The sequence below is a fragment of the Erithacus rubecula genome, assembly GCF_903797595.1.
Source record: "Erithacus rubecula genome assembly, chromosome: 5".
Classification (NCBI taxonomy): domain Eukaryota; kingdom Metazoa; phylum Chordata; class Aves; order Passeriformes; family Muscicapidae; genus Erithacus; species Erithacus rubecula.
Window position 1 is genome coordinate 51,408,245 of NC_136687.1, and position 23,522 is coordinate 51,431,766.

The 23,522-nt window shown below is 37.7% G+C and overlaps 1 protein-coding gene across 1 annotated transcript in view; it reads right to left on the reverse strand.

The window, feature by feature from the left end:
* The window catches only part of CCSER1 (coiled-coil serine rich protein 1), a 375,259-nt gene that overhangs the window by 85,650 nt on the left and 266,087 nt on the right, over window positions 1–23,522 (reverse strand). Inside the window, exon 7 of the mRNA XM_079305722.1 lies at window positions 878–955. Coding sequence (XP_079161848.1) covers window positions 878–955 — 78 coding nt within the window. The remainder of the gene's footprint in view (window positions 1–877; window positions 956–23,522) is intronic.

Genomic DNA, 23,522 nt, shown 5'->3' on the forward strand with positions numbered 1-23,522 from the left:
AATTTCACTGATTCCAGTTACTCAGGTTTAACTTAGCAACACCACAGTGACTAAAATTCAACCCACTCAATTGACTGTATGCACGCAGAAGGAAACTTGCTTGGGAGAGGGAAAATTTTAAAAGGGATATTTGTGTGAGTGTAACAGTCCATATTATGACACCCAGTTGAGGCACTGGTGCTGAAAACCCAAGTTGCCTCTTCCTTATCTAAGGGAACAACTGGCCAGGTGACCTCCATGCTAGATGATGCAGCACTGCTCTGAGTACCTGGGTGGCCTCAGGAGACCTCTTCCAAGAGCTGGAATCTGCCTAAGGCTATTCTGTGTCCCAGGGATGGATACCATGGCATCAGCTGGAAGAGTGACATATGGCAACTCACTCCTCACAGCTCAAACCTCATGAAGTTGTGGACATTGTCCCAACATTTATTATTAACTAAAATGCCAGGCCTGTGGCTTACACTGGACTTATGCCAAAACTGTTCTTTGACACACCTTTAATGTCTCCTGCATCCTTGGAGAAACTAATCATTGTTTTGTTAAAATATATATTGGAAATAAAGAGAATAAATAAATAAATAAAGAGAAATCTGTTGATGACACACACTTATACAGGAATGTATATATCCAAATGGAATGATGGATAAAAACACAGTCCTACAAATAACAGTTCACAACTGGAGTCTTCTGGAAAAATATTCAAAACCAACATTGTATTCTAGATATTTCTTGAAAACTGCATGGTATATGCACAGAACATCTGCTGACATCACAGTAATTTGAAAAAAAGGAAGAAGTAATAATAGCACTACACAATACAACAGGTAACATGGTAAGCCAGAATTATAGACAATATTTATGATTAAATTAACTGTACCTTGAAAAACAACGGCTCCTCAGGAAGGGGGCTAACAGGGAGGGAGGTTGTGCTACTAGCTGGACTCATGTCTGTACTCTGAAAGAAAAGCACACAGGAGTTTGCATTTCCAATCAAGTTCTATGGACAACATTTTTTACATTTTGGGGGAGGGGGGATAAAAGAGTGTGAAAACAGCACTGAAAATAACTTGACTGACAACTGCAACCTGTACTTTATTTACTTGCAATTAGTTCAAGTATTTCACTAATGGCTAAGTACTCACATTTTATTTTGAATTAACTCCCCATTCAAAGACTGAAACACATGCACAAGTACACAAACAACCTTTTCATATGTGTTCATACAGAAAAATGTATTTATTTCAAAAGAAACTGACATAAAAATTTAAACTATTCTTGAGATGGCTCAATAGTATATTTAGATGTAAAAATGAACAGGAAATCAATACATTGCAGGAAAATATTAGGTTCAGATCCCAAAGATCCCATTCACATGAGTCAATACACCTTATAAACAAGCTCCATTACAAGAAAAGAAACAATGAAAACCAAAGTTATTAATCAAAATAATTCACTGTACTTCAAGGCATCTGTCAAGTCAAAATGCTTGACCCCACCCTCTTCAGATCATATTTCAGTAACCTGTTGATGAGCATGGTCATTATTTTTAAAGATGTGACAGATATTAAAACAAGTGTGTATCTTTCAACAATATAGAATGGTAATAATAACAGAAGAATAAAATCTGGTGTTTAAAAACATATATAAACAATAACACAATTGTTATGGTGAAAACTAGAATAATGCCACTTCCCTAAGTGTTAAAATGGAAAAAAAAAATCCACCATGACAATCAATAAAACAGAAATGAAGAATATAGGAAAAATCAACAAATTTGCATGGCCTAGCAATGCATTCCTTTTCACAATGCAGAACTGCAATGCAGAATGATTTACTAAATTTGAATTGTGCTCTTGACTAATCCGGTAACTGTTTTTGCATCTCTATGAATCTGCTCTAAGTCCTTTGATAAACTCAAATTCTGCAAGTAAAGCACATCACTCCACCCAGTAATTTCTAACAGTTCATTCATCAGAAGACGCTTCTGGAGAAACACCGAATTTACTCAGCCACTGGTAGGAAATGAAAAAAGGCAAAATTTTGGGTACGAAATCCCTGTGTCAAATCCAAAACAGGCCACAGAGACTTCAAAGTTAACACTCACGGAGAAAATGTGAGTTAAATTAGATACCTATCAGTTATACCACAGCTGAAAGAAAAGACAACAGTTACTTGATAAATAATAGGGATGCAGTAAATAAGAAAGAAGAGAGTGATGGTAATTATATCCTAAGAAAGAGATACTCAAAGAACACAGAGATGATATTGAGGAATAGAGATTACAGCATGTCAGAAAGCCACTATATCTTTGTATAATCCACTGTATTCAGAAACCTTACAAATTTTGACTCAGACTTCTGCACCTGATCATCAAGAAAACTGGCCAATAATATTTACAAAATGAAATGAAACTTAGCTGTGCAACATTAAACACAAAGTGCAGACAAAACCTGACATTTCTATCGAAATGTTTTGCCTCAAATGCCAGCAGCTCAGCAGAAGAGAATTTAGTTTACATAGAATAGAGAAAAAAGCTAAAATGGGAAAAAAGAAAACAAGCTTCTGATTTCCAAACCAAATCAAATGCCCTAATCTGTAATTAGAAGTGTGCAGAAGGGCAGACAGATCTTGAAGCATTGGAACAGCATCACTATGAAAATCTGGAAAGCACAAACTGCTCGTTGTTGAGTGATAGCTGAAATGTAAGGAAATTTTAGTAGATGTTCACTTGGTGTTCTCACAAAACATCTCAGGGCACATCCACAGGCTGGCCTCAGAAAAACATCTGCTCTTCCATGATGACTGAGCGGGGCCAGCCCAGGTCTGATGTCAGAGGAATGTGGCACCATGCCTGAACCAAAGGGGCTGTTGAGAGAGGGAGGAGGGGCTGCATTAGGAGGGGCACCATGATTATGTGGCTTCTGGACTGAAAATAACTTGAGTCTGGCCAGACAGGAGCACTGGCAGAAGAGCCTGTGTCTGCCTAGAGCTGTCCACATATACATACTCTCAGTGGCCCCTCCAACACCTCCAGTAATTTTCCTCTCTAAGGAAAGCAGAGCAGTATCTGTGCCTGTGTAAATTAAACCCAGTGGCACTAACACAGGTTATTACAGTGGAGAATTGAGTGAGACAGCACCAAAAGGGTTGTTTCTTGAGCTATTAAAAAAGCCAAACCCTTACAAGCTAATCACTGCTATGAAAGATGTTGATAGCTTGCCCTCCTGAAGCGATACACTAAGAATTTCAAACAATACCACACTCCCCACTTAAATTTGCTCTCTGTGGTGTGTTTATCATAATCACACTTCGCAGTCTAAAGCTCCCCATACATATAAAAAACAACAACAAAAAAAAAGTCATTGTGAGGAATTTCCTCAATGGGGACTTTTTATATGATGGTGTCTAAACCAATTGTGATCTTGTAAAAGCAGCCACTCACTTCAAATCCAGCATAAACCTGACAGGTTTTAGCTATAAATCAACCAGAAGATGCTATACCATTAGGCTATGTTTTATCTGTAAGTCATCACAAACACTAAACAAACATAATTTGTATCTTAATTCAAAATATTATGCAAAATTAGGACATTAATTTTGCAGTAGTTTACTGTGCAACTATCATGTTAATATGCATATTTTATGCACAAAATGCACAGCCGGGTTTTGTTGACTGAGCCTTATCCATGTCACTGGAAACCTCTCAGTTTAATAGAGGGCAGAAAATTTGCACAGCTTTAATCACCCAAACATTTTCAAAATATCTGAATATCAAGCAATTCAATTTCTCAGTATTTTTCTGAACTGTTGTTCTATCTTGCCCACGCCAAAAAAAAAAAACCCAAAAAAACAACGCTGTAAGCATTTCTCTCAGTGCTTTTCAGACTTTTTTTTTTGTTTGGAACAGGCTCATAATATCCAGAGAACTGACATTACTAGAATTTTGTCAATAATTCTTCCATGACTGCAGAGATCCATGTTCAAGTTTTATTCTGATTTCTAGAATCAGTCTAAATATACATCATCCTTATTGTGCAGCTGAACAGGTACCCTGGGGTCACTGATAGGCCATGCTAGTATTTTATCCTTGGAGAACAATCTTAAAACTGACCAGAAAGTTTCCTGATAATGAAGGAAAGGAAGAAAACAAGTCTAAGAAAACAAACTTCCCACTTCTACATCCATTTTGGAGATCCAAGGTCAGGATCCTGTTTGAGAACAAATTCTCATCATTTGAGCCAGATGAAAGTGAAAGCAGCTGTTTCTAGAGCTGTTTTAAAGTAGGTACAGGCTTGGGTTTGTTTTCTTCCACTTGTCTCCACCTTCCTCAAAGCAGAATGTTTCACAACCCTAAATAACAACGAAAACTGTCTAACAGCAGGTTAGAGAATGTAGTCACTGGTTCTCCAGCAATACAGAAGATAAGGTATGTGCAGAATGTTAGAAACACACTCCTTTGAAAAGGTCTCTTTCTTTTGGAGAGTCATCTTCCAGTCTTCAGCAACTCTTCTATAAATGAAAACAGATTCACCTCATAAATTCAGATTTTTCTTGCTACAAACCCTTGCCTTTAATCTGATGTTCTTTAGGAAGTGGTCTATCTGTCAAACTTTGTTAATTGTGCCATAAAATAAGGACTGTCCACCAACAGAAGCCAATTTAATTTGCTACGGCTGCTTTTCAACAGGGCTAAACACTACAATGGTAGCTGGCAGACACTGACTTCTCAGGAGATCAGTATCACAATTTATTGATCTAAGGAGTTAATACTGACAGAAAAAACCTTCAGTGGATATTAGAGCTAGAGATTCAATAAATCTTTATAATAACCAAAGAAAAGACAATCTGTGTACTTTATAGCTTTTTCTAAGGGGTAGTGGATGAGTGCTGAAGTGACTTTCAGAGTGATAGTTTTAGTTGTATCATAAGTTATGTCAGAAAATATCATTTTATAACCTAGAAGTTGAGTAGAACTAGGAAATTAAATAAGTGCAGTCAGCAAGCTCAGTAGTGACATTTTGATATACTGAGGGTAATCAAAGACCTGCAAATGGATTTATTAATGGGTCTGCACAGCATCTTTATGAAATATTGTACTTAAATATCATTATCCCATTTTATCCATGGAAGTGAAAAAGAAGGGAAAGTGATTTGCTCAAAGCTATGAAGGGAGGTTAAAAACAAAGACAGAATCATCCAGTTATTCATCCAGGGTGTGCAATACTCTCCTACACACTTTTGGAGTGCTCTGATTTCTGCAATTTTTCCATTATTTAATGTCATGAAGAGGTTTTGCTCATACATATACTTCCCGCAAATAAATTTTCTATAAACAACTGAGGCACAAAAAAAGAAAATTAGTTTAGCTTAAAAAAATAGTAGACACACAATAAAAGCTTTCACCTCCCACCCTCTATTAGGCTTGAGTAACATCCCCCACATCTCCCATCTCTCTCACTAAGAACCGAGTGAGAGCCCCCTCAAAAGGTGTTTTGTAATATCTATGAATACAATTCAGGTGGCTATTTATAAATCCATGTCATGTTTCCTTCCTTATAAAATACAGTTAAATATTCTTACTAATTACTAATGAATGCAATGAACAGCTGAGACATTTAAGTATTATTTTCCAGTATTTGCCTGGAGCTTGCTGCTCCAGCTAGGAAGGCTGCATGGGTCTTGCATCTGACCTGAGTTATTGTAGCTCCCATTGCAGGGGTGAAACATAAATTACAGCTGCTGCTGTGTCCTGCCACCTCTTTTCATGCTACATGAGGTACAGAGGGCTGAGTAAGTTGTCAGTGGTTCAATTACCTACTGATTCTCCATCAGCAATTAGCATACAGGCATACAGATTAGTCCTGATTCCTCTGACAATCTAAGCAAAGCCCATCCCCTGGGGAAGCTGGGAAATTTCACCTCATAAAATATAAGGTACTGATCTGTCACTTAGCAGTATTTGTATGTCCAGTATTGTTCATTTTAGAAGAGTCTGAAATTTCAGGAAGTCTTGTAAATCTAATACTTTGCACAGAATTTTTCTTCCACCCAAGGAGGGGTTGATATGAAGAATATTTTGTTGACTGTTATTTATTTCCACTTGAAAAAATAGCTGAAAATATGCTCTTTCAACCTTCTAATTAGGCTAAATCAATTATAAAACCCACAACCACCAAGTAACATAAAGTGTACATAGTTTGTTGAAGGGCTACTGTGTTTTAAGTTGTTTAGACTCAGACTATATTTTCACACTGTTTTATCGAATATAAACTTAATTTACTCAAATATTCAAATTTACCAAGTCACCTATCTCTCTTCTTATATTGATTGCAAAAGTGTAAAAGCACAAATTATTATCTGTTTTTCAGTTTCTAAAACAGCAATATGAAATTCCTTAACATAAAAATGAGCTGGTAGCTAGGATAAGGACAAGACCTTAATAAACGTTTTGAAATTTGTAAACAAAGTAGAAAGATTAACTATTGAGATTGGGAAGTTGCTGGTTTACAATTGAGGGCATACAGAGTGGGGAAAAAGGTCTGTTTTTATAAGCACAGAAATATTACATTGCCTACAATAGGCAATGACATATATGTAATTACATAACTAATGCATTTATGTAACAGCAAATATACCTTAATTTCTGCTCATTATTTTTTATTTTATCTTGCTCATCCTCCCAGTCTATCTTTTTTTCCATCTTTCCTCCACAAAACTTTATGTCATAAACAGAGGCACAAGTTTTCTTGTCACAGAGAGGTTACATGAAGGGACCAATAATATGTAGGAGAAAACCATTTTTCCTTCCCAACAGCAAATTCACTGCAAGTTAATCTCTAAAAATCCCCTTCACTTCTATTGCAAGCGGAATCTAATTTCAAAACTAATTTGGACAATGACTTTGGGGTTAACATCTCTTTGAGAATGGACCTGTGGGATCATCAATGACTGTCACTCTCTCAGTTGGGACTGCTACCATGACACATGATATTAAAGGCAATTCCAGTCATATTTTTTATCCTAATGAAAACCAGGGGGTTGCTTTCACAGATGCAAATGCTTTGTTGACAACACAGCGGAGAACTGATTTCCTTAAGCAAAACTCTACTCCCTCTTCAGTTTCTATTGTTTCTTTCATACTTCATTGACTATACTATCCAGCCTTGACATTTTGTTATTGTATATTCCTCCCTAATAATATCATATAAAATCAGCTTTTTCTGCTCTTTCAGCAGGCAATTGAGAGAAGCAAGTGCTCTCCTGGGATTTTAATCTGCAGGCTGCCTATTTCAATTGCTTTTCTTTCCTTGCAGGAGATCTTTCAGGTTCAAACTCACACATTTTTTTTCTCAAACTGCTTTCAGCTTTGTAGAAAATATGACAGTTGTCTCTCACAGTAGGTTCAGTGTATTTTTTTTTTTTTAAACTGTAGTCAGAAAGACACTTTCTTTCTCCAAAGCCTGCATCACAGCACTCACAGTAACTACCTGATACTCCACAGCACAGTCAACATCTGAATCTGAAAGAAAATGTCTGGTCTGCATCCTCTCAAAAGAAGAGGCAGAGAACCTTTGGGCTCTCACAAACTTCTCCATCTTCCCTGCATAGAGATCCACTGTTTTCCTGAACTTCCAAATTAAACACTTGGAATATAATTGACTCCTCACTCTCTTACACAGAGGCATGTTATGCATCCTTACATAGCACAACATACTGGGACCAAGACACAAGGTGGAATTAAAAAGGACCAGATATCAGCACAAACAATAAATGCACCTACAATTACATTAAAGAGGACAAAAGTATAAACAGAATATAAATTTATTTGCAGCTGGATATGGGGGAACCAACTGTCCTAATGGGTTAAGAAACAAATGCCCCCCAAACCAGGTTGTTCTCCAAGTTCCTCTGAAGCACCCACAGACAGCCACAGTGTTGAAGCCAGACATGGATTTAGGTGCCAATTTCAGCACAACAGTTCCTATGCCCACTACTAACTGCTGTCCATAAAGCTCTGAAAGATGTCTATGATCTCCTAACAGCCAGTGTAATGTCTTTTTTAGGGTTCCTTCAAGCCAAAAATCTATTTGTACTTGCTATTAATGAATATCACTTTTAAGGCACACATTTTAACATACACCAAACCCACATCCTACCCATGCTTCACTGTCAGTACATCCCTTTTCCCATAAGTACACAGGGATATAGGTGTTATCTCCTCCAATATTTTGGTCAGTTAACTGACTACAGCCTGACTCATAGTGCTTTCCTCTAAATGGGGACAATGTTTCATAACATTGACAAAACTTACATTTTAAATCTGAACACAATGAAGCCAACCTGACTTTCATTAATAATTTTCTGCTAAATTGTCTTGTTGCTTCTTCAGTTTATTTTACTTTACAAGTACCATGGATAACTTCACTAGAGTTTCACAAATGTGTTTTAATCTGAGGCTATGTTTTATTTTTCTGTGATTCCCAAAAAAGATTCAGATGCCTTCAATTGCTTTGCATTTCACTGAGGTTTTAACAAGCTATTTTGCACTTCCTAAATGTTGTGATTGCAATTATTCTCACTTCTTCATCAGTACTCGGAAGAGTTTTTACAATTTCAGTATGGAACCACTCCTAACAGGGTATTTTAACTTATTTAGATGCAGTAGCTTCTCAAAACCGTCTTGAATTACGCAATAACAGCTTAAAGGAAACATTTTAAACATCTGTATGTATCTGCTACTAAATCAAGGAAGACAGGCTGGGTGGTTTTTTTCACACTACATGAAAAGAAATAAGCAGTATTTTAAAATTTGAAATATGCTTTTCCTGGCTGCAGCACTTCTGTATAATGCTGATAGAAATAAAGCAAAAAAAAAAATAGTGAGTTTTGCTATGTTATTTGCTTTACAGTGTTTTCAACACTAACATTCTTTAATGACTTTGGAAAGTTGAGTCCATGTGGCATATATATATATATAAGGCAATATTTCATCTTCTGAAATGCAGAAATTCTGATTACCACAGACAGTTTTTAGAATGATAAGCCCACTTTTTAGTTTAAGAAGCAGATTCCACAGTGAATTTGTCCAGGTAGAACAAAAATTCCTTGATTTTGTAAAAATGCAGTATGCTGAGTTTTCACCTTCACATCAGCTTTCATTCTCAAGGGAAGGATCAGGGTAAGGCACAAGAGGAACTTCAACTCCCTCCTTCTGGAACGTTTAGCAGAAAGTACCCCAACTGCATTAACCTCTCCACAGTCCTTTCAGCTCCACTTGTTCTCCTCTCTGTTTCCCAGTGCTAAACAAGATCTTCCTGTCCTGCTGGACCCCAGAGCTGCTGCAGCCCTGCAGGTGGGTCTGAGCAGAGCAGAGGGGCAGAGTCCCCTCCCTGCCCTGCTGCCCACCCTGCTCTGGATGCAGCCCAGGACACCTTTGGCTCTCTGGGCTGTAGGCACACATTGCTGGGTCATGTCCAGCCTCTCATCCCCCAGCACCCCCAAGCCTATCTTCACCACTGTCTGCTCTTCCTTACCTCTTGGTGTGCAAGTAAACTATCTCCTATTCCCATTTCTCCCACTCCTGCACCCATTCCATCACCAACACCAGCCCTGTTGTGCCATCTATGTGAACCTGAAAGTATTTCCACCTCCTTTACCTTTCTCCCTTCCTTTGGCCAACATCCATCCCTTTCAGTTGGTATAGAGGATAATACATATATTAAAATACATCTAATATATCTAAAATGTATACAGTATATATATATATATACACACACACACTTAGATAAAAAAATACACACAAAATCAACTGAAGTAATTTCTGTAGCTGCTGTGATGATGCTGCCATACAATTAGTTTGCTGCTGAAAAGATACATACCCAGTGAAGCTGGACAAATAATGAACGTGTGAAAGGGTTTTGCTACAGAGAACCTTAATTTAGACATCTCAGCCTCAAGCTCTGAAGTCTGGGAAAGCCAAACTACACTGTTTAAGAAACTGATATCATTTGCAAAGGAATAGAGGAGTAAAAAGCTCTGTACTAGTACTTAGGTACTGCATTATTGTTATTTTTAGAGCCCTCCGCTGAGAATTTATTTTTTTTTATTTTTATGTTTTGCATTAGTATTATATACTAAATTTTCTGAGATATCTAAATAGCATTTTATAAAGCCATTAGCAGTAAAAAAGTCATTTTTCATTTATATTATGTCCAGGAATACAAATGAGCATAATTTCTTCCTACCCTTCAATACCAATAGCAGAGAAAAATTGAACACACCTTTCATATTCATTTAACTACAATAAAATATAAAGAGCCTTTCAAAACGAAAAACAATTTTAAAAAATATTACTGTGTGTTTTCTTTGTAGGTGTTGTTACAACAGGCATCTCCACTCCTGAATTAATATATTTTATTCTTCTTTTCTAGTTTTGCAATTCCACAAAGCAAGGTTAAGGTACTGGCTCAGTCACCATTGACAAATCAGTATTCCTTGAAACAGCTTGGGTAAAACTACAAAAACAAATCCTCAAGAGACACAGGGAATGAGGAAACACGTTAACAAACTCCAAGGCTTGTGTTACAAGCTAGGAGTTGATCCACACTCACATGATGCCATGGAGCAGGTGGCACTCTGGCTTATCTGATGGCATCCTCCCTGCACAGCTTCAGCCAGTTACTTTCACCTGCTCCTTTTCCCCTTGCTCCCACCACTATGAGTTTAGCTCCCAGCAGCTGCCACTGCTTACAGGAATCTCAGTAGGCTCAGTAATGGTAAAAACAGAAGCTTTTCTTGGCAGAGGGGTTGGATCTTTCCCTGCTCAGCAGCAGAGGGGTGATGGCAGGTGCTAACACCTCCTGGCTGCTGCACGGAGGCTCTGGGCTTGTCACTGCTGCCATTCCACTGAGAAGCAAAAGATGGTCCCCTCTCTTCTTCCTAAAACCCTCAAGAACTCCAAATGAAACTGACATCCAAAAGCATACAAAACCATCCCCTGAGAGATCACATGCAGCAGAAGTAACCTGGGTTTAAATGATGTCCACCAGCAGAGTTGGCCTGAAAAGCCTTGTTCACAATTATTCCTATTGAACTCTCTCTCTTGTCCTATTGCTCCTTTTCAACATTTAAGGAGTGAAAAGTTCAATACAAAAAATTTCACCAGTCTGTTTTCTCACACCTCTTAAAGTTGGAGCAACTTACTATGTCTGTATCAGATACTGCAAACAAAGAAGAATCTTTAAAAGGAGGTTACCCTGACAATAGAGGCAAACGTTTTTTGCACTGTAATACAGGAAACAGGTAAAATATAAGAAACTTTAAGTACATTCACTGAAAATGAAAATGCAGTGTTCCACAAATATGTCTTTGCAACAGAAGAAATCAATATTGAGGAAATTCTAAAATCAATATCACCCTTTACCCATTTATTTTATTGTAACTTTCAGTTAATGGCCACGGACCTTTTTTACCCTAAGTCCTGCATCAGAGTAGATGATGATGGCCTTTAAAAGCTTCTCAGTAGTTTTTTTAACATACAATACTCACATGGCAATGCTGGGATATTGCAAAGGGTCTGGAAACCGCCCACATATGATCAGATGAAAATTCTGCTGCCAGGTTTCAATCTTTTCTAGTCTGATGCCTCCATTTCTTTCACTCAGTTCTGATTACTCTTCAGTAGTATAAAGTCTAAATGGTTCCTGTATTAAAGGGCAATGGACAGCTTCCCAGAAGCAGTTTCAAACCTTATCCAAAGCAGACACAGAGTTAAGTACCAGGAGCTCTGGAAAATGTTACATTAAACAAAACCCCAATAATACATATTTTTTAAAAGATGAATTTTCCTAACAGCTCTTAAAATCAAGATATTAACAGTGAATAAAAATGACTTTTACATCACTTTTCATTTGCTTGTTTTCAGCACATTAGAATGTATCATAGCCAGAATGCAGAAAAGAAAAAAAAAAATCATCACATCGTAGCTTTTAATAGATGCAAGCAAAAATCCAACAAAAAGTCCTCATCATTAAAGTACAGTTTTCATGAAGGAACATGAAAATTCTCATAGGATTCTCACTGAATACTTTAAAAAGGTTTTAGGCAGACACTTGAAGTAAAAATACTACATTCAATTAAGCTACTTGCAGGTATATGTTTTTCAGAGCATTTCTACAAAATCACACAAAATACACCATTAATACTATTCATTTCCATCTGTTTACTGCAAGTTTCCTAAAACAGAAGTAGTTTGTTTTTACAATGTCACTAGTGTTTTTTAAATGCCACTAGGATCCAAGCTGATAGACACACTGGAATGACAGGATGCCATCCAAAGGGACCTGGACAAATTCAAGAAGGGGGCCCACGGGAATCTCATGGTGTTCAAGAAAGGCACGTGCAAGGTGCTGCACCTGGACTGGGACAAGCCCTGATGGCAACACAGGCTAGGGGATGAAGGAATAGAAAACAGAAAGGTTGAGAAAAGTGGGTTTGTTCAGCCTAGAGAAGACTCCAGAGAGACTTCACTGTGGAGGGCTGTAAGAAAAAAAATAGCATTGATAACTTTATTTTCTATTTTGAGCAGTATGATCACTTCTGCAGTCTCATTTATTTATAAATAAAGCCGATTAATGCTTTATTGTATAAAAAATTCAAATTTCAATTCTTATGATAATTTAAATACTTTTCAAGAGAAACACGTTTTTCTTCAGCTGCTTCTCATTTAAATCTGAGCCCCAGGTGCACAAATTTAACCTTTATCTTACAACAATTGTATAAGCAAGGCTAAATTAATCTGTAGCCAAAGCCAGCCAGTTCTTCCAGGACTAAAGGATCTTCCCCCCATGGACTGTGCAGCCAGGGAGCTACTATTGCAGTTAGGACATGAACATACACAGAGAATATCTCTTCTGATCTCTTTCTTTCCACAAGAAAACTCTTCACACAATTGCCAGTGTGAAATACAACTAAACTATTTTAAAACTGAAAGAAACCCACTGCTCTGTAAATGCAAATTGTAACTGTGTAATAAGCAACTCCTCTGGATAAAACCCAATTCCCCCCCTTCATGCTTTACATTTATAAAGCAAAATAGGGAAACTGGAGATTTGAAAAAGGTCAAAGCCTTTTGTACACCATCATGAAATTCTCCAGCTAAGAGTGCAGCATTCTTAACAATTCAGCCTAAGGTTGGCTGAGTGATTATTATCAGAATAATTTCTAAAAATAGCATCAATTGCTAGATGCTGTGAGGAAAGGGAAAAGGGTGTGATTGCTGAAAAACAAGCCTGAAAAAAAGAACTTATGTCTTTTGTACTTATTTTGACACAATCTTTTCAGCATTTGACTTGCTGAATTTCAGCTGCCTACACAAAGATACACCACTCATTTTATATATTATGTTTAAAGAAAATGTTCCTTATTTTTACATGTTTTGTGAAATGTGGAGTCTCAGGTTTTTTTTATCCTAAGCATACTAAAGAATAAAATTAACAGCATGCTGAGTGAAAATAATAAAATAGTGTGTTGCTATAGAAGTCTCACAAATTGAGGACAAAAGTCACATCTCCCAGATTTCAAGAGTACATTAAATACTAGCAGTAATTTGCATAAGGTACAGTACTATTTTTCATGCATTGAAAAGTCACAGAACAAATCTGAAAAAACACACACCTCTCAAAAAAAAGATTTTCCCTACAACTCAATCAAGAACTGGAATGAATTTATGAAGAATGGGTGGGAGCAGGCTTCTAATGCTGCATGATGGTCTCGAGAAAACAAATCACTTCTCAGATGTGTTTTTGAAGGCCAGCAGACAGGAACAGAGACATTTTGTTTCTGGTTGCCAGGGGATACAGAAGACCACTTTCACACAGTGAATCATCACTGCATTTGAAAAATGGTGTTAGCAGGAATTTCACCAATGTTGATGTCTCTGTCTGACCTGCAGTGACAGTCCTGGTGTAGGGTGAGGTACTTGGGAGGGTTCCATTTTCAATAATCATCTGTCCCCATGGCCTTTACAAAGAATGTATTGGCACATCCCACACTTAGAAGCATGATTATCTATGGGGCTTCTTTGGAACAAGTTGTGTAATTCACAACGCATTCAATTCTATAATAATGTATGCATGCAGAGTAACATGTGGCAGGACTGAAGTCTCATATGACATGATTTTCACCCAGTTAAATGACAACAGAAAACTTTATAAACAATGGGACAGCAGTATCTGAAAATTTACTCTACCCCAGTGGCTTCAGTCAGCACTGTGATGTGTGAGTTTTGTGCAAAACCACTTGCACACCACATATGGGGATTTCCATTAAAAGCAACATCAGTTGCAGTTAATTTCCACTGAGCAACAGAAACTTGGAGGAGGGAAAGGAAGCCTTCAAGATAATTTCTCTGACATGAAAAGAACTATGTTGGAACAAAAATAGACTTTTCTGCTTACTAATGGGCTGTGTAAATAAGACAGGTCCTGAAGAAGGCCTCAGAGGTATACCATCAACAAGTTTTGTATCTGACTTTAATCAGTAATTCTGGTTTTTTTACATATTTTGTTTTAAGAAAAATAAATAATATATTTTAGGATGCAAACATTAAAAGGAAGGTCTTTATTATATCTTTACCAGTTCAGCTGATGCCTGAACTGCTTGCTGTGATGTGCTCCTGACAGAAAGAATCACCCAGAAGAACTGAGAACTAAAGTATTTTATTGGCATGTTTTTGTAAGAGAGTGAAAAATCAGTAAGCCAAAAATAGTGGCATCCTAGTGATTTAATTGATTCCAGAGTAATGCACATAATGAATTTCAGAACTATGTTGCAAGGTGAAGTTAGGATGGATTGATATCAGGACAATAAATATTACATATGGCTATACAGGGGGTTTATCTCTGAGCCCACTCAGATTGAATTTCAACAAAACAAGAACTGGCTGTAGAAGATTATGAAATCTCCAAGTTAACCTTTTATTTGGCAGATTAATGTAGTCAGATGAGAAAATTCAGTGAGGTGTGAATGAAGCAGAAAAGGACACTGATGTGATTGATGGCATCCGACAGTGAGCTGGTGAGAGAGGAGAGCATTCTGCACTGCAGATACCACTCAAGAGTCAGAAGCAGGAGAGACAAACACCCAGGGACACCAAAAAGGACAAGACTTGAAGAAGAATATCCTGACATATGTGGCTGGCAGGTCTAGAATAGGGGGAATGGAGTAAAGGTTTTTAAGTAGAAAATGAGGGATTGACTTAAGGGAAGTCTGATTGGAGAAGCAGAAATCTAAGCACAGCATCAGCTGTAAATCTGACAGAAGCCAGTAAAGTAGAAGAAGTACTGCCCAATTTCTTCTCTCTGAAGGGGGCAAACAACACAAAGAAATAAAGCAACACAGCATCCTCAATACTTTGGTTGTTCCAGGAAAGGACTTATTCACTTTCCCAATGTGCAACACAAAAGACAATCTGAGGCAGAGAACAGATTTCTTGTTCAATTTCCTATGCGTGTTTTAATATGGCTTTTGCATGTAACCATAGTACTGCCAGATCTGAACATAAAAGAGTGGCAAAATAAAGCTTAAAAAATAAAGATTAAGCACTAAAATCAGCATGAGACACTAGCCAGTATAAAGGATGAAATCACTTCATGTGCTTAAAAATTAATACAAAGAAAACCAAACTATATGAGAACAGGCTATATTAATGCAAATGTTCTTCACCTTGATCAACAATATTTTTGACTAAGGAAAAAAACCCCAAAAAACTATGGTTGTGTCTCTACCTATCCATCCTCAGTATACATACTCAAGTACTTATGTTTCACTCTCCAGTGATGTTCAAACAAAGCAAAAGGAATATTTTCCCTTTCCTGCAGGAGCACCCTATAAGATAGATAAAAATAGAGATAAGCTCTAATGTCTTGTGAGATAACTTTGCAGCACCCAGTGCAATACAAATGCAATTAACCAGGTCATTAGAATTAGTGGGTTTTTTTCCCCAACAGAGCTCAGCATTTGGTTTTTACTCTCAGACAATGCATTGATATTATACACAAGCCACCTAGTTTGTAACACCTATAGGCCTGGAAGACATTATTTTCTCTAAACCCCAAAAGGAAGTGATATATCAATTTAAGATCAAGAAGTCTATGAAAGAAAGAAATGGAAAGGAGAAACCATGATAGCTATTAATGTATTTAACAACACAAACCTTGTAAGAGCACAAAAGGAAAAAAACACCCTCAAGTATCATGCAAAAGAGTGCTTCATTGTCTTGCAATGTAACACTCAACTTGTATTACACAAGTTACCATATTTCTTTTACAGGGTTTTGTTCTAACAGGTAAAGGGGAAACATGTAAACTAAAGATCTCAAAAATTCTGAAAGATTTCAGTTTGTCTTACTGATTTGGCAGGCACACAATTAAAGTTACATGTCTGCACTTAATTGTTTCCAAGATTAGGCCTCTGGGTACACACAAGACAGCTTGTAATGACACCTGCAGGCAGCCTGCCAAATGTTTTTCATTTTAAAGAATTCCTCTGACCTTTTCTTCAAAGCTTTCATGCGCCCCCTCTTCTCTGCAGGTCTTTTATATTTAGTTGAGAAAACAGCCTTGAACTGAAGAAGTGACTTTTGTCTCAATAAATATTGCTGAGGTATAAAGCATTTAAAAGTACAATTTCACTACACTTTTTTCACATTCTCTGGGAAAATGCTGGCAATCTACCTAAAACACTAGCCCATCAAAACAAATCCCAAAAAATGTAGCACATTGCACTACTGAAATACTATTGTGTGCTACTGAAGCCATAAGGGAATAGATGTGAGCTGTCAGTGGGAGGAAACTGTCCATTTGCTGCACCATGCAAACCAATTTCTACCAGGAAATAAAGAACTTTCCACTTAAATTGAACCATAAAGTGAAATCTATGGACACACAAAAAATTCCTTAAAATGAAATTTTAAGACACCACACCAAGATTATATGGTCTGACATGCCACCTTTATCACCTAGAACTGTAGCAGCACATACCAGACACAAAACTTACAAGGAAAATATTCAGGACAGTCATTCATTCTATCAGGTTCAAACTGTCAAACTGTTTACATTTCAGCTGTGCCTCCTGACTGCTGATGTAGCTGACAATCACAGACTTGTGGGCAACAGCTGTGAGAGCAGTCAGGAGATGCAGAAATTCCTGAGAATTGCACATGACATGTACAGGATGTTGGAAGCAAAAAGTGCCCACTGTGCCTGCCAGCAGAGTTATCAGTCCTTATCTGTTGGGATATATATTTTCTGATGCACAACTGGGAACTTGGGAGGAGATTTTCTGAAGATGAACTGCTACAGCAGTTCCTTGTGGGTTGGCAAGAAAAGACACCAATGTTGCTTCCAGTTTGAAGGGCAGCCCAAGAAAAGGCAGCTGTGCACTGAAGTTCCCCTGTGTCTTAATATTGGTGACTCTCAGATCAACAGCAGCAAACAGCAGTTTATGTCCTAATGCTCTTTTCCTACATAGCCACCATTACACAAATAAAACTGTGTGTAAGTTAGACACCTCAACTATCTGACAATGTTCTTCATTCTCAAAATATGGGCACAATAAATAAAGACTCTAGAGATCTTGCAGAACATAGACTAATGTTGTGAAAACAACAAACAACCATAAAGCTTTCTTATTACAGTTTAACATTACTCAGCAGTCATGAGCAGACTTGTTTATTCAGCACCATGACTGTTTTTCCCTTGCTGTTCTAATGCATTAAAGAGATTAACTATGACTCCTTTTCAAGATTAAAGGGGTTGCTACCAAGCCTTGTCTGTTGATCTGGAGCCAGACAGTGACACTGCAGGCTCAGTACCTCAGCTCTGTGCTGGCTGGAAAGCAAGCTTCACTTGATACCATAATTTTTCATTCCAAGTGACCAGCTTTCTGAAGCATCAATGAGAAGAGAGCAAGATGCAGGAGCACAGAAGGGAAGCCTGCACAGCAAAGTGATGGAGATGGATGGAGGCTGCTACAAACAGACCACACAGACTGAGGTGGTTAATGTGCTTGTTTGCACAGGCAGACTTGGCAACATGTAAGCACCCAGTCTGTGTGTAATAGGTATGATAAATCCATGGCTTCACTCACTGCAAACGAGGCTAGAAATGGTTATTGGTACCACTATAGTCATGGCAATGGCCTTTCATCTGATTAATATTGTATGTAGAACATACACCCTTTACACATATATATTTTTAAGTGCACATGTCTGTAAGCTGGTCTACATAACAGATGTGAAGAACACTAATCAACAATCTTTAAGTTGATTTTTTAAAAGTTTATAGTTCACTGTCTTGAAATTACCATTTCACTTAAGCAAAAAGCATTCCAGATGAACTGCCCCCTGTGAAAGTATATTAGCAGCAGTCTGCAATCAAAATTAAAGTATGTGCAATGTGCAACATGTAACTTTTCCTGTATTTTTTGCATGCTTCTCAGAAATTATGGGGATTTCTTCAGAACCAAAAGTGGTCAAGAAGAAACAAAAGCCCAAGTTAGTAAGCCTTCAAAGCAAGCAGGCTCAAGTGAACTGACACAAATCACTGGTTTCAGAAGAGCTTTTGATGCTCTAATATTTTTGCCCTAAACAATCTGCAGGGAACAATTAATTGAAAAGAGGGTAAGTTTAGAAGCAAACAGAGTCTATAGGCCTGGAAGTCTCTCTGCTTTGACTGATTACTCCAGGATGTCTAGCAGCCCTTCAGATTTGCTAAAGTAAGATTTAGGCTCAAGTATCAATCATGTTATTCAAGCACTTTTGGCTAGTGCCAGGGAAACAAAGAGGGTATGCCAAACTGGTTATTATCCTCATCAGTGCAGATCAACTCAAACAAACTGAATAATAGCTGCTTCTGCTGAAACTGATGGAGCAAACACCTTCATTCTGCTGCTTAGCTAACCAGCACTTCCTTATTCATGTCTGAAAGCTTTTCAGAGTCAAAACAACAACCTTTGCCCAACTTACTCTGTTATGGATAAAGACAATAACACAGACATATCTTGTTATATCACAGGGATAATTAAATCCAATACCAATGAATTCATTTTGACAAAGGTCTTATGATGCAAAGAGCAAATAAATGGACCAAAAAACAAAGGCCCCATTTGCTGATGCAGTACTGTATTTGCTAGTGTCTTAAATAAGAGCTTCACCCACTTAATCTTTTTTTCACCCTTATTGGCTTTAATCACTTGCTCACAGACCACAAACAGCAAGCTTATGCATCAAAATGAACCATGAGAGCAATGCAAACACATCATTGTAATATAAACTCTTTCTTACTGAAAAAAATACATTTTGCAGAGGTTACAGGCTAAATTAAGAAACCAAGAGAATTAAAGCATATAGCTTTATATGCTATAAAGCTGGGTGGAAAAAATGAGGAATACAGCAGCAGTACATGTTTACTAGGCACTCTGATGATAATATACTTCCATATCCTACTATCTCCACATAGCATTAGAGTCCTCTATAAGATATTGGGATGCTTTGTACTCAATTTTCAAAATTTTAAACTGATAACTAAAATTATTGTTGGCACTTTCTGAACGGAAAAAATAAATCACTGATAACTACCCCTGAACTGTCATGGAGCAAAAAGAACCAAAAGGAAGGGACTATAAAGCACTACAACCCCTTCATCTCCTGCTCAGCTCACTAAGCAGCTTGCTCAACAAGCAGTTAGGGAATGATATGCTGCATTTTTCTGCACCACATATGGGGAAGAAGTTTTAAAGAGTGACAAATTTTGAGCTCCCAAACTCAAAGCCATAACCCCACAATCAGTAAAGGAGGACCATGCTGATTCTCAGCTCAGCAAATCCACATACTTGTACAGCTAACATGAAGCATGCAGCCTTAACTTGTAAAGGATGATTAGCTAGCCTAAGCTCTTTCCAAATTAGTCTTTCACAATATCATAATCACACCAATTTTGTCAGGTTTTGGCATGACATTCTGCATGGTTCCTCCCAGGGCTTGGCAGTGTCTCCTTCAGCACCTGTTTCTTCTAAACTATAAAACTCCTGTTCTCTCTCAGGGGAGTCAGAGCCCTGTTCCCAGCATTCTGTTAAGGATGTAGCAGAGCCTTTTCTCACACTCTGTTCATATTCACGAGCAGTTCTGATTTTTAAAAAATCCCTCTTCATTTAGACACTAACAGAACTTAACCATTAGAGCAGAACCAATCCAAAAAGCCCAAATAAAAACTTACACAAACACACTACAATATATAAAAACCATGAACTCTACTGACTTCTTAATACAACACAAGTAGGTCTGAAAAATATAAGGAGACAAAGAGAAAAAGTAAAAGCAAATAGCTTTCACTATGGGAAGTTCTGATGCCCTAGAGGGTCTCTCTCCAGTGCTTTCAGTTGCTGATGGTGGTCTTGAGCATTATTGTTTGTTTTAAATTTCAAGGATGGCCCAAGAGGCACATCAATTTAGGTTTTAGGTGTCTCTGACACCTCTGTCAAAAGTACAAATATCTGGGAGAGATGCTTTTGCTCAGAGATTTTTAAGAGATATAGCTTTTTTTAAAACTCCTTTCTCAATTATGTTAAAGCCATTTATAAACTTCTCTGTCATCAACATTTCCAATTCTACATGTGACACTAGTTTATCAGAAAAAAATGCAATACAATTCAGCATAAATGCACACACAAGGAGTGCCATATCAAATTCAATAAAACCCCACAGCTGGGAGTACAATCTGATGATCTACACAAGCCCTTCCATCCCTGTCTCATGTTTAGGGATACTCACGATACAAGCTTAGGAGAAACAGCATGAATGAAGTCCTTAAATGCCAAACTTTAGAATAAATTCCCACTGAAGAGGAGAAAGGCTTGGAGAGAAAGGCAGAATAGAATAATGGAAACCAATTTCCAGAAATTTTCTACCTTGCAGCAAAGTTCCTTATGAAAATATAGGCTTCCAGAAGGAAGCAGAGAATTGATTCTTTTAATTAAACAGCTTGATTCACAACTATTTGTAGCTGTTAATATTGTTATAAAGACTTTCTTTCCCTACATCATACATCCCAATTTTGAATATTTGTACTGGGATTACACAGCAAGGTTTTGGTAGAAGGGAAGGGCACTTTAGGGAGGCTTCTGTGAGAAGAGCCAATGCCAGCCAGCTCCCACACAGACACACTGCTGCCCACAGCTGAACCCATCAGCAATGGTGGTGGCACCTCTGGGATAACAGATTTAGGAAAGAGTAAAAAAGGCTGTGCAGCATCTGGAGAGAGGAATGAGAATATCAGAGAAACAGCTCTGCAGACACCAGCATCAGGGCGGAAGGAGGGACAGGAGATGCTCCAGGTGCAGGAGCAGAGATTCCCCTACAGCCTGTGGTGAAGCCTTTGGCAAACAGATGTGCCCTGCAGCCCACAGAGGTTCACATCAGAGCACCTTGCACCTGCAGCCCACACTGGACCATGTGGAAGTTCCCTGAAGGAAGCTGAAGCCTGTGGAGAGTCCACACTGAGCAATCCCCTCTTGCAGGACTGAACCCACACTGGAGCAGCTCTCGAAGCACTGCAGCTACTGAAGGATCAGGATAGAGAATTTTGTGAAGAACTGTATCCTTTAGGAGGGACCCATGCTGGAGGAAAGGAGCAGCAGAGATGAAGTGTTATGAACTGATCATGACTTCTATTCCCCCTTCCCTGCATCACCCAGGGCTTGTGCAGGGGGCAATAGGAAGAGGTCAGAGGACTTTGAGCCTGTGAAGAAGGCAACGGTAGGGGCAAGGTGTTCTTAGTTTTCAAATGTTTCTTACTAGTCTACTCTACTAGAATTAATTGGAAATGAAATAAAAGGAATTAAACTCATTTTCTCAAGTCAAGCCGGTTTTGGCCCCTTCAGTAATTTGTAAGAAATCTCCTTGCCCTTATTTATCCATGAGCTTTTCAATGCATATTTCTCCCTGTCATGTCCATGGAGGGGGATCAAGAGTACCTTGGTGGACAACTGGCAGTCAGCCAAACTTAACATAAAAGAATATGGCACCATGCCATAAAATGCCAAAAATCAGCATTAGGAACCTACAGAGCTGAAGAAATTGATTTGGTGAGAAGATTAGAAGACGCCCTCTTTATTTGGAAAGCTCTTTCACAAAGCTACAAATGACAGGTGTCTGGTTTCACCATCAGCTACACAGTAGATAACAACAAAATAATATTTGAAAGGAACTATGACCAAAGTGGATGCAATATTGAGCATCATTCCAAGGGAGACTATCTGGACAGATGGCCAACTGTGCATGAGTTAAATGGACTGACAAGTTGATATTGTAAAGAGGAACATAAAAATAATACAGATAAAATTCCAAAGACTTGAGATACTGTTACTCATGAAAAATGAAAATTAAAGGCACTATTTAAGAAGCATAATGTGTGAAAACTAAACATTAAAACGACGAAGTTGGAATCAAAGTGCAAATGTGTACCTTCATAACTCATCAACTGAATCAGAACTCATTTCCACCAGCATACATCAGGACACCAGTCTTGAAAACTACTTTTTGAACTCAGGTCCTCAACTGCATGTTTACAAAGCTCCTTTGTTAGAGACACCGGAGAGGCAACAAGGACTGACTTATAGTGAACCACAAAATTACTATAGGAGTCTGTAATAATAGAATGAAAAGGTCACACCCTCCAGTAATTAACTAAAATACTGTGCACACAAAGATTAAAAAAAGTAATCAAGCCTTTCAAACTCTTATTTCAGAAATTGATTGCTTTAATAATGAGTAAAACCATCCTGCACTTTCCACCTCAACTTTATTAGCAACTGTAATCATCTCAATTTTAGGTTAGTGTAAGCCCAGGTAAGTATTCTCAGACAAGTACATCTCACACAGAATTTATATAATGTATACAACATATACAAATATTTTAAAAAAAGATGATCAAAATACATAATCAAAATCTAGACAAAATGCAGCTGCATGTCATGTAACTTCCATAAATTACATACCAACAAATAATGAGACCAAGCTAATGTATAATGTGACATTGCCCTGACTCTGCCTTAAAAGAATAATGAAAAATCCAGTTATTTTATTTTTTCCTAAAGCACATTCAAAGTATATTTAAAATCCTGCTTCTATATATAAATTCGCTATTGCCATACTTTTGCTACATATTGTACATCCTAGGGTATACAGTTTATGGTTATTATTTTTAATTGCGTTGTTCAAGAACAATACACCCAAAAGACTTCCAGTATTTACTGGCTATAGCAATAGAGCCCAAGTCCTAGGCAGATCAGTTTTCACTCCTTTTGACTCAAAATGTCAATACTAAAGCCTTATGTCCTATAAAGAAGGCTGTGAAGTAAATGATGCAATTATAATTAAGCTACTTTTAAAAAGTTATCTAAATATGTTCTGTGGAGCAACAGTGGTTGTGCAAATGCCCCACACATCCCTTAACTGACTTCAAGAA